This window comes from Gekko japonicus, unplaced genomic scaffold, assembly GCF_001447785.1.
Source record: "Gekko japonicus isolate JY-2015 unplaced genomic scaffold, Gekko_japonicus_V1.1 scaffold1976, whole genome shotgun sequence".
Lineage (NCBI taxonomy): Eukaryota > Metazoa > Chordata > Lepidosauria > Squamata > Gekkonidae > Gekko > Gekko japonicus.
In genome coordinates this window covers 28,348-43,399 of record NW_015170948.1, presented here as the reverse complement: position 1 = coordinate 43,399, position 15,052 = coordinate 28,348, and the positions used below count along the sequence as shown (strand labels likewise).

The window sequence follows — 15,052 nt, the reverse complement described above, 5'->3', positions numbered from 1 at the left end:
CTCCCCCCACACTGAGTGCTGCTTTTCAACAGCCCACACTCCTGGAGCACACCCCTCTGGGCTCTTGAAAAACAGCGCAGGGGTGGAAGCCAGGAGCCCCTTCCCCCCCACCACCATGGTCCAAAGCAGGATTGGACCGCTACGGCATTTTTAAAGCAACAGACATCCTGGGGTAATATGGCTGTGGCATCCCCTGGTTGTATCTGGAGACACTGTGTCATCTAGTTGTGCCCTTGGACCAGGAGTATATAACATTTGCCACTTCTGTAGGTTGTGGACATCCCACAAGAATTCTGATATTCCTGTTACTCCATGACTCAGTGGGATCAAAGCATGTATGTACCCTTCTACATTGCCAAGGGTTTTGCAGACAGAGTGCTCCAATTTTAAATCAAGCAAAGTGTTCTGCAATCCTGTTAACATTCTGCCATCTTTCATGGCAGAATGTTTAAGCACTAACTCAGCAGAGGAGAGAAATCACAGCCATCCACTTGCAGGTCAGATGAGTCATGGAAGCAGAAGGGATGCATCTCGGCAAAAGAATAAAAATTACCATCTTGCTCAGACAGCAAGCTCTACCCTGGCCCTCTGTAAGGCTCTCCCACTCCTGAGGTGGTCTCCCTGATGTCCACCTTCCCACCACCAAAGAGGGCAACTGGCCTACCAGCAACAGAGAGGGGGTCCCGGCACCCAGATCCAATTCCTTCCCCAGACTGGCTTGGCTCAGCTGTCCTCTCCCCCCCCCTCAGCTCACCCTGTTACTCCCCCCCCCCGCCAGGTGTAGTGCCTTCCCTTTCATGGGATACCCTAGCCCCAGCAGACCTGTATCCACTTCCCCCCTGCTCCACCTGGGAGATTATCGTCAGCATTGGGCTGTGCTGATTGTCATGTTGACTAATGTTTTCTTTTGTTTCTGTCTTTGTAGTTCGCTTTCAAACCATTTGGTCTCAACCCTTGCCAGCCCTCTCTGCCATAAAGATTCCGAGGGATGGGGGGGGGGGTTAGGTGTGAATGCCATATATTAGCCACGCCTCCACCCGTTGTATCCAGCCCGTGCGACCGGGGCTTTTGTAGTGCAGGGGGGTAGTGCATTATGGGACATTGATCTATTACCTATACAATCCTTGATCTATTCCTTAGTCTGAAAAAGAGTTCTCTCTTGTGCACATCTAAATCTATGTTTCTAATAAAGCTTTCATGAAAAGACTATTAGGCTGAGAGTGGATTGACTCAAGGGCCTGACAATTATAAAAGGGAAGGGAAGCCTCCTTCACTGCCTCTTCCCGCTGCTGCTGGTCTCTCTGCCCTCCTCCTTCCTCCGGCTGCTCACGGCTGCCTCTCTTCACCTCTCCCCTCCTGGCCACGCCCCTCCCTCCCTGCCCCCTGCTCAGCTCCCTGCCTTGCGCTTGGCTACGTTGGAGCGTTCTGCCTGGGTCCCCCCAACCACCTCCCTCCCTCCCTCCCTCAGCCTTCCTCACGCCATGGGTGGGTCAGGCCCCCAGCTGTACTTGGCTCAGGCAGCTGGGGAGGGGTTGAGTTTATTTATTTAATTTATTTATTTCTTAAATTTCTACCCTGCCCTCCCACCGAAGCGGCTCAGGGCGGCTTACGAACCATTTAAAGCCAACATACAGTTAAAACCAACAGTTACACATACAAACACAAGACCATAAAATCCCAGCTAACACATCCTGTGATAAAGTGCTCGTGCGACGCCACTGGTGTAGTCATTTCTTATTGGAACGCTTGGTGGAATAGCTCCGTTTTAACGGCTCTACGGAACTGCTGGAGGTCCCGTAGAGCTCTGGTCTCCTGAGGGAGCTTGTTCCACAGCGTTGGCGCCGCGCCAGGAAGAACGCCCTGGTCCTAGTTACTGCCAACCTAGCGTCCCTAGGCCCGGGGGGGGGGGGGCAGATGGTTTTGCATTCCCAATCGCAGTGCCCTTGGGGGAACATATGGGGAAAGGTGGTCCCTCAGGTAGGCAGGCCCCAGACCATTAAGGGCTTTAAAGGTCAAACCAGCACCTTGAAGCGAATCCGGAACGCTGTTGGAAGCCAGTGCAAGGACTTCAGCACAGGCTGGATGTGCTCCCACCTGGGGAGGCCCATCAACAGCCTGGCCGCTGCTTTCTGCACCAGCTGCAGCTTCCGGAGTTGCCCCAAGGGCAGCCCCATGTACAGAGCACTGCAGTAGTCTAGCCTCGAGGTGACCATAGCGTGGATCACTGACGCCAGATCATTGCGTTCGAGGAAGGGGACCAACTGCCTAATCAGCCGAAGATGGTAAAAGGCTGCCTTGGCAGTGGCTGCTACCTGGGCCTCCATTGTCAGGGAGGGATCCAGGAGCACTCCCAAACTCCTGACCCTCAGCGCTGGCACCAACGGCGCCCCACCGAAGGCCGGGAGTGGGGCCCCTAACCCCGGACCGCTCCAATTTAGGCACAGGACCTCCGTCTTCGTCGGATTCAATTTCAGCTGACTCAACCTAAGCCATCCCGCCACGTCCTGCAACGCCCGGTCCAGATCTTCCTGGGTAGAGCCAGACTGACCACCCAACAACAGATAGAGCTGGGTGTCATCTGCATATTGATGACGCCCAAGCCCATGCCCCCGGGCAATCTGGGCAAGGGGGCACATATAGATGTTAAATAACACTGGGGAGAGCAATGCCCCTTAGGGCACTCCACAGACCAGTGGGTGCTTTTGGGACTGCTTCTCCCCGAGTGGCACCCTTTGCCCCCGACCCTGGAGACAGGGAGCTGGCTCCCAACACCCTTGAATACACTGTGGATGTTTCATACTGATTACTACAGAACAGCTCTCACCTGCAGCCGACAGGTAGCTCCAACATGACATTTCGGTATCTTCTCTCTCTGATCCTAAACAATTCAGTATTCTATAGACTCCCAGAATTTTCTATTGTTCCTCAACCCCTACATATAGCCGGGGATCCCACCGTTTCTTTTACATCTTCTCTTACTTAGCATCATGGCAGACAAGACACTGGGCAAGCTGGGGTCCAACATTTTTCTAAATGGCTGGATCAGACTGCATTGATAGCACAAGAAAAGGCATACTTTTTCTCCTTCCCTAGTTGCCATGCAGCCATCTCAGATGGCATCATCAAGACTGTGAAGAGCATGTGCCAGGGCAATAGACAGAACTGTGGTCCTAAGGGAAGTGCCCAATGCTGGACTATGGACTGTGCACTGTGGCCAGGGGGAGCCTTGTGCCCAAGAAACATGCCTAGCCAGATGTGAACCCAGGACTACAGAAGCCTTCTGCCCCTACGCATCTGCATCAGCGCAAGGACCGTGATGCACACCAGAAGCCCTGGACTCCATGCACGCAGCCCTGAGGAGACTCCATGTTCTGACAGAGGACCTGTGTTCCTGCACAGAAGCTGGGGATTATTAGGAAGGGAATTGCAAACAAATCAGCCAGTATCATAATGCCCCTGTATAAATCAGTGGTGCATCCTCATTTGGAGTACTGTGTGCAGTTCTGGTCACCACACCTTAAAAAGGATATTGTAACACTGGAAAAAGTGCAGAAAAGGGCAACTAAAATGATCAAAGGGTTGGAACACTTTCCCTATGAGGAAAAGTTAAAGCGCTTGGGGCTCCTAAGCTTGGAGAAATGACGACTGAGGCTGACATGATTGAAGTCTATAAGATTATGCATGGGAAAGAGCAGGTAGAGAAAGAGGTACTTTTCTCCCTTTCTCACAATACAAGAACTCATGGGCACTCCATGAAATTGCTGAGCGGTCGGGTTAGAACGGATAAAAGGAAGTACTTCTTCACCCAAAGAGTGATTAACACTTGGAATTCACTGCCACGGGAAGTGGTGGCGGCTACAAGCATGGACGGCTTCAAGAGGGAATTAGATAAGCATATGGAGCAGAGGTCCATCAGTGGCTATTAGCCACAAGGTATAGATAGGGACTCTGGGGCAAGTGATGCTCTGTCTTCTTGGTGCTTGGGGGGGGTCAACAGTGGGAGGGCTTCTAGTGTCCTGGCCCCACTGGTGGACCTCCTGAGGGCACCTGGTATTTCTGGCCACTATGTGACACAGAGTGTTGGGCTAGATGGGCAACATTGGCTCCTCTTATGTTCTTACGTAAGCCATGGAGAGATCTCTTCTTCACCACATAGCACATTCCTCCCCCTCCTCCTAAGCCATTCTCAAACCAAGACTATCGCCCAGCTAAAGACAACAGCCGTGATTAAGCCTTCCTGCCACCCATCCAGATAACACCTCAACCAAGCATCGGATCGTTAATATGAAGCACCAGACGTGCTATGTGATTGAATCCCTTCACCCTCTCCTTTGTCTCACCCCCTTTTCCCAGAAGAGTCACTCCCTGCCGACCACCAGCTCTCAACTGACCAACTGTCAATCTCTTTATGTCCCCCATCCAGAGTACAGTTTTTTCCTAATACTTCCTGGGAACCAGTAACCACATGACCATCATCTCAGGTCACAATTTAGCCATTTAAGGTGAGCTCTCCCTGAGTTTGCTCTCTCTGTTTTTTGCTCTTCTCTTTGGCCCGTCCTACCTTGTTGGAATCAGTCCACGTGTGTCACTGGTCGGCTCATGGTTGACCCCCACTCCCATTTGTCTACTTTTCACTGCATGATCTACTTGTCTCATTGGACAGGTAACGTATTACCCATCAACGATAATCCTGCTCATGCAAACGTCGGTATCCTTTCAGCCCTGTATTCTTAGCTCTGTATTGTATGTGTGAATGTTTCATTATTATTTGTATGCCTGAGAATATTTAATAAAGAAATCAATTATTCTAGTAACCTAATTTCCTCATCTATTCACGGGCTCTGGGAATCCTGACTCTGGCATAAACAGGTTATGGTCATTTATTTTTAAGCCTACTGCCATTCAATACCTATAATCCCCCAAGTTTATTAATACATTAAGGCAATTTGGATAACAACCTCCTTCGATGACATTTTCTCAACCCTACTTACCCTACTGCAGCTGCCATTGTCTCCTCTGAGGGACCATTTTAGGCACCTGTATATCACCCCTCATGGGGCAAAAGTCACCTACAGAGGATCATTAGAGGTCAGGAGATCAGTGCAGGGCAGAATTAACACCCCCCACCATCGTTTTGCAGCCCCAATCCAAATAAGGGTCCCCATAGCTGCTATTTAGCAATAAAAATGCAAGAGGGATCTTATCACAGACTTTCCAGTACTCCACCCATCACACTGTAAACCAGCTTGGCCCTGAAAAGGGGCAGGAGAGGGAGCTGCTGGTGGTGGAGTGTTCTCTAAGTTTCAGGGTACATCGGCAAGCCAAGGTATTCCAGGTGAAAGACTCCACTTGGGGAAGAGAGGATGAATGCTCACAGCCCTTTTCTAGTCACCTGCAGGGAGAGTGCCGTGTTCGTCTTCCTCCCTGAGGACAAGATGGACTACACTTGTCAGAACTGTAAGCTGATAGGTCTCTTAGAGGAGAAGGTTCGAAGCCAGGAGGAAAGGATTGCTACTCTCCATGAGATCAAGGAAAGGGAGGAGTTCATTAACAGAAGCCTAGATGTCCTACACACAGAAGGAGAGACCAGTCAAAGGGACAACAGTGTGGTGGACTGCCCTAACAATACTCCTCAGAGTGCTACAGCAGGACCCCAAAGACGTCAAGTGAGATGGCACTCCATGCCACTAGAACTGAGGAATCGACTCCAGGCCCTTGCGGTGGAGGCAGAGGTGGAAATGCTGCCAGTGGAAGTATCACAAGCACAAAGGAGACAGAGGGAGGAGGACAGGGAGGTACAAAGAAATGGCACTGGGAGGAAAAGGAAGGTGTTGGTCATAGGTGACTCCCTGCTGACCCCCCCCCCGGCCCCAGAGGTGTGTTGCTTGCCAGGGGCGAATATTAAAGATACTACAGAGGGGATCCCTAAACTCATCAAACCTACGGCGCATTGCCCATTTGTGATTGTCCATGTGGGAATTAACGACACAGCTGTGAACAACATTAAAACATCAAGGCAGACTAGGAAGCTCTTGGGAGGAAGCTGAAGGGAACGGGAGCACAGCTGATGTTCTCTTTGATCCTTCCTGTCATAGGAAGGGGAATCTGACTGGAAGAGACAGCAATGGAGGTGAACCACTGGCTGCACTGGTGGGGCCGGCAGGAGCGATTTGGATTCTGGGACCACGGGCTAGGTTTTCTGGACAACAGCCTACTAGCACGGGATGGACTTCACCTGCCAAGCTCAGGAAAGAATGTGTTTGGCAGAAACCTGGAGAGATTCATCAGGAGGACTTTAAACTGACGCCACAAGGGGAAGGAGATGACCAACACAGGGAGTTAAATGAAGGAGAACAAACAACAGAGGCCCACCTGGGAGGGCCAGGTCTAATGGAGCAAAGGTGCGGGGATTCAGGTGTCTATGTTTGGTGTCGTGGTTAAGTGCGCGGACTCTAATCTGGGAGAACCGGGTTTGATTCCCCACACTTCCACTTGCACCCGCTGGATGACCTTGGGCAAGCCATAGTTCTGGCACAGCTGTTCTTGAAAAAGAGCCGTTTCTGTCAGAGCTCTCTCAGCCCCACCTACCTTACAGGGTGTCTGTTGTGGGGAGGGGAAGGGGAAGGAGTTTGTAAGCCGCTCTGAGACTCCTTTGGGTAGTGAAGGGCGGGGTATAAATCCAATCTCCTCCTCTTCCTCCTATGTGCCAATGCTCAAAGCTTGGGCAATAAGAAGCTTTAGCTTCTAATGCAGACAGAGGGATATGATTTAGTAAGCATTACAGAGAGTTGGTGGGATGATTCACATGACTGGAACGTAGTAGTGGATGGATACGAGTTGTTCAAGAAAAAGCAAAAGGGTCGAAGAAGAGGACGCATAATGGCGCTGTATGTGAGGAGAGGGTCTGTTTGTCAGGAAATACTGCAGGAGGACGGCGACAACCCAGTGGAAAGTATCTGTGTGAGGATAAGGGAAGGAAGGGCAAACAGTACGGTGGCTGGAGTCTGCTGCAGACCTCCTGATGAGGAGGATGAGGAGGTGGATGCTGCCCTCCTGGAACCGCTTGACAGGATATCCTAACAACTTGACCTGGTAGTTATGGGTGACTTCAACTTCCCTGATGTGTGCTGGGAGACAAACTCTGCAAAGCGTCCACAGTCTCGCAACCTGTCTGTACAACTTCCTTCATCAAATGGTGGAGGAAGCTACGAGGGGCTCAGCAATACTTGACTTAATATTGACCAACAGGCAGGAGATGGTAGATGAGGTGGTGGTGGGGACCATAGAGGGAAGGGACCATGTCCTGCTAGAATTCCTTTTGCTGTGGGGGACCAAGGAAGTTCATAACCACACTGTTAGAGTTCAGTAGGGCAGATTTTAGTAAACTCAGGGGCATAATGAGAATCATCCCATGGGCAAGACTGCTGGAAGGGAAAGGAGCAAGTGAAGGGTGGGCTCTCCTAAAACAAGAGCTCTTGCAAGCTCAAGCTGTCGCTATTCCAACAAGAAGGAAACATGGTAAGGGATCCAAGAAGCCAGTGTGGATGAACAGAGAACTCCGTGATGTGCTAAGGGAGAAAAAGGAACTGTTCAAGAAATGGAGGCTAGGACATACGTCTAAAGAAGGGGATCTGTGGGTTGTTAGGCACTGTAGGTCAGCCATCAGAGAGGCCAAAGCTCACAGTGAGCTAAAGCTGGCCAGGGAGGCTCATGACAACAAGAAACTCTCCTTCAGATATGTGAGGAGCAAACGCAAGATAAAAGAGGTGATGGGCCCACTGTTGGGTGAAAATGGAGAAAATCTGACAGAGGACAAAGAGAAAGCAGAGAGGCTCAATGCCCATTTTCCCTCAGTTTTTTCCCTGAAGAAGAGAACAGGCTCATCTAGAGATGGCAGTAGGCAAGGCACAGCATTCGGGCTGCTGGTTGACATGGACAGAGAGGTAGTTGAGAAGCACCTGGCTGCAGTGAATGAATACAGATCCCCTGGGCCAGATGGCATGCACCCAAGAGTGCTCAAAGAACTTATTAGAGAGCTTGCAGAGCCTTTGTCTATCATCTTCCAGACCTCTTGGAGGACAGGAGATGGGTCACAGCACTGGAGAAGGGCAGATGTTATCCCAATTTTTTTAAAAGGGATGACCCAGGAAACTACAAACCAGTCAGCCTGACCTCTGTCCCAGGGAAGAGACTGGAGCAGATGTTAAAGGGATCAACCTGCGAGCATCTAAAGGACAACCTGGTGATCCAGGGAAGTCAGCATGGATTTGTCCCCAACAGTTCCTGCCAGACCAACCTCATTTCCTTCTTTGATCAAGTGGTGAGTTTACTGGATTCAAGGAATGCTGTTGATGTTGTTTACCTGGATTTCAGTAAAGCTTTTGACAAGGTTCCCCATGGTGTTCTGATGGGTAAACTAGAGAACTGTGGACTAGACTTTAGGATAGCTAGGTGGACAGGGAACTGGTTGAAGAACCTATAAAGTACTGAGACTGATGCACAGAGGCGTGATTTCAGCTCATACTTTATTATATACAGGAGAACTTCAGAGGAAGTAGCCGGGCCAGAGGCCAGCTTATATCCCCGCAGCAAACCATACCCAAAAACCGACCCACACCCGTGATAGCTTATTTACAGTGCATCCAAGTCCCATAGGTCAATTCCCGGATCCTAGCCGTCCGATAGGTGCGCCCTAGGATCCGTTCGGGCTATTGTCTCTGGAAGCAAAGCTTTGGGTCATTCGCATGGCCACGTGCGGACCCGACCACGTGTGCGGTTTTCTCTGTGTACACAACAGAACCACACCCAGAGAGTAGCTGTCAATGTCGTTTCGTTTGAATGGAGGAAGGTGTCCAGAGGTGTGCCACAGGGCTCAGTTCTGGGCCTGGTACTTTTCAGTATGCGTATAAATGATCTGGATGATGATATGGAGGGACTACTCATGAAATTTGCAGATGACACTGTTATGTCCGCTGACCACCACCAGGGGCCAGCGAATACACTTGAGCTTGAATCGGTACAAACAATAGGGACAAGGCTCCTACAGTAGTCTTTTCACTTGGGAACCAATAGGACCATGGCGGGAGATTTGAACCCACCAATGGGATCTAGGGGGTGTCCCCAGGTGTGTATATAGTTGGCCATCCGGCCAGTATTCTGTGTTCTTGTTGTGTACTAGTAAACTATGCTGATCACTGCATCTGTCTCTGTGGTTTCTACATGCGTCTAACCCACTACACTTCCGACACCAAATTGGGAAGAGCAGCAAACACACCAAACGATATAGAATTCAACAAGATCTGAACACAATGCAAAATACCCAGAGACTTAACCAAATTGTACAAAATCAACTATGAAGACACTGTTTCAAACATGAAAGCTCAACTTGAAATTTGGCACAAACAAAACCTACCATGGTTAGAAAGGATTCAAGTTCTTAGGACCTTTATTTTTCCCAAATTGTTATATTTATTTCGTACGTTACCTCTACCGATTCCTTCCTCCACGCTTTCCAGATGGCAATCATATTGGACTAAATTCATATGGAGTTACCATAGTTCGAGAATTAACATGAACACTTTAAGCAGACCTACTCGATTGGGGGGCTTAGCCCTTCCAAATATTAAAATTTATTATGAATCGTCAATTTTATCCACGTTAATTCGAATTTTGAAGCTCCAACCCCAGCCTGAATGGGTTAAATAGAAGAATTCTTTCTTCGTGGAAACCAATACGATAGTGCCATATGGAACAAAACCCTACACACCACAAACGTTACATGTAACCACCCATTTCTCCAATCCTTTTTTGCGGTATGGAAAAAACACCGACACCAAATAGCCCCTGATATCTCTTTGGCTTCTTCATATTTTGGTCAAGACTGGTTTAAACCAGCGAAAGACCCTAATACCTTTACAAGTTGGAAAAAATGCAATTTAAACAATCTCTATGACCTGACTCGCAACCAACAGTTAATGAGCAAAGATTAATTAGATAAAAAGGCAAATTCTAATTTACCTTGGATGGAGTATATGCAAATACATCACTTATTTTCTTTGCCGCAACTTAAAAACTCCTGTGAAAAGCCTCTCTCAGATTTTGAACGATTAGTTGTTCTTCCGCGTAAAAGGAGTACAGGATTAATTTCAAAAATCTACAAAATATTAATAGATCCAAAGCCGTTTAAACTGCCAACTTATACCACCGCGTGGGCTAAGGACCTCCACATGCACTTATCAGACGAGTTTTGGGACTCGGTTTGGACTTCCTACGCTTCAACAACAACATCATTAAATGTCCAACAACAAATTTTTAAAATTATATCCCGGTGGTACTTAACCCCTTTGAAATTGCATAAAATGTGTAAAGATGTTTCCCCCCTTTGCTGGAAAAAATGTGGGAAAGTTGGTTCCTTCTTACATTGCTGGTGGGATTGCCCAGTAATTTCTACCTTTTGGAAAAAATAAGGCATGAAATTGTTAATTTGACTGGTGTAGAGATACCATGGACACCGACAGTTATACTTTTGAATAACTGGTCAGAGATATCTATTCCATCTTATACTAAAGAGTTGCTTATATTATTACTTTCGGCAGCAAAGACTTCTATTGCTTTCAACTGGAATAAGCCAAAGAAACCGGATATATGATCCTGATATTCCAATATTTGGAACCATTTAATTATGGATAAAATTACAAGCACCATTGCATATAAAGAATCTTCCAAAAAATCAGACACCTTCTATGGGAGATGGCACCCCATATTGAAAAAACTAGAATTTGTATTGGAAAATGTAAACAACTCCATACATTCACAATATTATGCCTTTATACGGGATACCTGGGCTTTGTAAATCTATTTGTTTGTTTGGATATCGAACAACTGTTGTTGATATATGTAGATATCATTATCAACTTGACAGCCATGTTGTATAAAACTGGTAGATAGTATGTCAACAGATCCCCTAGTTTGTTTGTTGGTCATTTGTTGTAGTATTGTGTTACGTTTACTATAAATGTGCTGTTTATTGATGTTTATCAATAAAAAACTTATTTTAAAAAAAAAGATCTGGACACAATGGAACAGTGGGTGGATGTGAACAAGATGTGATTTGACAAGGATAAGTGGCGAGTTCTACCTCTGAGTAACAAAAATGAGGAACACACATACTGGATGGAGGATACACTTCTGAGTAGCAATGTGTGTGAACAAAATCTTGGAGTACGGGTGCACCAAAAGTTAAATATGAGCAGCTAGTGTGATGCAGTGACAAAAAGCCTAATGCAATCTTGGGGTGGATCAACAGAGGCATAACATCCAATTTGCAAGATGTGAGATAGTCCCGCTGTACACAGCATTGGTCAGGCTGCCCCTGAAGTATTGTGTGCATTTCTGGAGGCCTCACTTCAAAAAGGACGTGGAAGGAATAGAGCGCATGCAGAGGAGAGCGACGACGATGATCAGGGGCCTGGAGACCAAGAAACCCTATGAGGAAAGGCTGAGGGGAAGGTTTAGTCTGGAGAAGAGGATGTTGCGGGGGGGGGGACACGATGGCTCTCTCAAAGTATCTGAAGGGCTGTCACTTAGAGGAGGGTGGGGAGCTGTTCCTGTTGGCAGCAGAGGAGAGGACTCGCAATAATGGGTTTAAATTAAGGGCAGGAAGGTACCAGCTGGATATTCGGAAAAACACTTATTTACAGTAAGCGTTGTGCAACAGTGGAATCGGCTGCCTGGGGAGGTGGTGAGCTCCCCCTTCTCACTGGCAGTCTTTTAGCAGCGGCTGGACAAACACTTGTCGGGGATGCTCTAGGCCAGGGGTGGCCAAACTGTGACTCAGGAGCCGCATGCGGCTCTTTCACACCTATTGTGTGGCTCCCGGCAGGGCGGCTGGGGAAGCTAAATTTCATCAGCAAACAAATATTATTGAACAAATAAATACCATTTTCAATATCTGCTTTTACCATTTTTGTTATTATTTTCGGCAGTCTCGTTTAATGCTAATAAGAAGCAAATCTGCACATTCCCCAGTAAAAACGAGTCATATTCCTTCACGTCTCCCAGCTCTCAAACATCTGACGTTTATCCTGCGGGGCTCTTATGTTAAGCAAGTGTGGCCAGGCCGCCCCCTGCTGCAGGCTGGTCCTGCGTTGTTGGGACTAGAGAGGGCCTGCAGGACCCCTTCCCGCTCTGTGAGTCTGTGACGAAGCATCTGGCATTTGCAGGCATAACAAGCAGCACAAACACCACAAAACTGTTGGCAAAACATGGCAGTGCACATGAGGCTTGTGCCTTGGCATGGCAAGGAGGCCCCAATGAAGTCTGTGCCCCCAGATCAACCATAACTGGAGGGATTCCAGAATCATTGACCTATTCCCCTTTTTGTGAATTGGCAGGATGAAAGGCCCCAGGGCAAACTTTGCGCATGACTACTCAGCAGCCGTTACAGTGCCACACAGGGGAAAATTCAGGTGAGTAGCCGAGTTGGTCTGAAGCAGCAGACACCCATTGATGCTGCCATCCATTGACCCTACCAGCCACCTGATCCAATTTCAGCTCTGCATATGCATCTTAGCTCTGAGTGGCCCCTCCGAATGGCTGCCCCCACAATTCCCCCCCCCCCCGTAAGTAGCCCTTGAGGAGATTTTATTCCAATTTGTCTAAAGGAGTGTGCATTGCACACAGAAGCTCACACTTTGAATAAAACTTTGTTGATCTTAAAGGTTCCACTGGACTCAACCTTTGCTCTCTTGCCACACAAAGTTATGTATGCATAACCTCTAGAGAGTCCAGGTACAGTGAGGAATCACCCAATAAAACCCAGTACTTAAAATTAACCTCACAGAGCTTAGAATTAACCTTGCAGTACTTAGAATTAACCTCACTGAAATCAATCCAACCCTTCTATTTCTGGATCATGCTACAGAATAATGCAAACTTCAAGTTCATTTTCTAAAGAATAGCAGAACAGTTTTAAGGCATTCACCAATCCAGTATATAAATAATTGTTCCTTACCTGGACCAAATTCCATCCTATTAGCGATTCCGCAATAATGGATGTTACAGTTGTACAGACTCCACCAAAAACCATGAGGTGTGTCGGTCCGTATTTTATTGCATCATAGAAGGCTTTCAGCCCCTTTGCATTGTCACACTGTGGGGGAAAAAACATTTCATCACTAAATGCATTGAATATTGGTCAGATATTTTAAAAATACAGTCAATATCAAGTATTAGCATAACTAACATGGGAGAAGCTGCACGTATGCAACGGAGCGGTTGGCGAGCGAAGCGGCGGAGCGATCGGCAAGCAGCCCTGGCGACCTAGTGACGTTGAGCGACGGAGACTGGGCGCAGTCGGAGTCGTGGAAGGCGCGGGGGCGTGACGGCGTGGCGCGGCGGAGCCAGCAAGGACATAGCCGGAGCTGTGGCTGGCGCGTGGCCGCGCCCCAGGATAAAAGCCCACCAGAGGAAGTCGCTGGAAGCAAGACCCGTCCCAAAAAGAGAAAGCAAGATCCGCCCCAAGGCGCCAGGTGGTCGTCGTCGACCGCCATGAAGAACGCCTGAAGCCCGCTGGAAAGAGCCAACAAGAGCTGCCTGGGTGCTGGTAGGCAAACACTTCCCCCCAGTTAATGTGGCCCTAGGTAGGAATTTAAAAATCATATGTAAACCGCTCAGAGACCCTTCGGGGTTCGAGCGGTATATAAATTGAAAGTTAAAATTAAAAAAATAAAATAAAATAAATATTCAACAGTCAGCAAACTTTAAACTGGCCCTGACCCGGGTAGCCCAGGCAAGCCCGATCTCATCAGAACTTGGAAGCGAAGCAGGGCCAACTCTCGCAAGTCCTTGGAGGGGAGACCTCCTTGGAATACCAGAGGCAGGAGGCAGGAGGTGGGGGCAGGCTTTATTCAGCCACCTCTTTGAATATCCCCCAGGCCCCCACTAGGGGTCAGTCACCAGAAGTCACCATGACTTCCAGGTGCTGAAATGCACACGCACACGCACAAATGAAAAATACAAAAACCACACAAACTTTAAATTGTTCCTTAAAAGAGTAGACAAAACTCAAAAAAAAATACTTTGTATCCTTTGCTTTTGAGAATTGTATCTGACATTCTAAAGAACAATTATGATTCCAAATTGTACTGATCCCAATGACTACAGCCTGCCTCCATCTATTAAAACAGAAGTCACCTGAAATCACAGGAAAAGACAATGACCATGAAATATGTTCATTCAGGTGGGTAGCCATGTTGGTCTGAAGCAACAGAGCAAAATTCACGTCAGGTAGCACCTTTAAGACCGACAGTTTTATTCAAGGTATCAGCTTCATGTGCACACACACACTTCTTCAGATACAGTGAAATGGAAATTGCCAGTCCATACATAGAGGTGGAGGATGAGCAGCAAATTAGAATACAACATAATGAAGATGTTCAACAGATGCAAGGACCAAATAGGTTTCGTTTATAGGATCACCATTTGTCTGGGTTTAATTCCGGGGGCGGGGGGGACATAGTGAAGCAAATAAATTTATCAAAATTGGAGAGTGATGTGTAAATGTACCCTTAATTGTGGGATGCTGAGAGTCATCAACAGAGACCCTGCTGTTACACTCCATTCGTCTCCTCTCAAGCATGGAGGTAGCTAACGGCATCCTTTTCTTTAAGGTGGGGTGACGGGTTGTCCAGTGTTATGTCTCCTCTGTCACCAGACCAGAGAAATACACTCCAATCTAACAGTCCAAATTACATTACATTCTACTATTACATTTACTACTCATTAAATCACAAGCTGGCCATGATAAAGGACAAAAATGGTAGGGACCTAACAGAAGCAGAAGAGATTAGGAAAAGATAGCAGGAATACACAGAAGAACTATACAAGGAAGTCAATGTCCTTGTCAACCACGACGGTATAATCACTGACCTCGAGCCAGACATCCTGGAATGTGAAGTTAAATGGGCCTTAGAAAGCATTACTAACAACAAAGCTAGTGGAGGTGATGGTATCCCAGCTGAGCTATTCAAAGTCTTAAAAGATGATGCTGTTA

General features: G+C 47.7%; 1 protein-coding gene across 1 annotated transcript in view; it reads right to left on the bottom strand.

Moving 5' to 3' along the window:
- Positions 1–13,550, bottom strand: part of LOC107116870 (gamma-aminobutyric acid type B receptor subunit 2-like) — a 293,581-nt gene extending 280,031 nt beyond the window's left edge. The window contains exons 1-2 of the mRNA XM_015418893.1: positions 13,260–13,550; positions 13,013–13,150 (exon numbers count right to left, since the gene is read on the bottom strand). Coding sequence (XP_015274379.1) covers positions 13,013–13,150; positions 13,260–13,550 — 429 coding nt within the window. The remainder of the gene's footprint in view (positions 1–13,012; positions 13,151–13,259) is intronic.
- Positions 13,551–15,052: the final 1,502 nt, after the last annotated feature.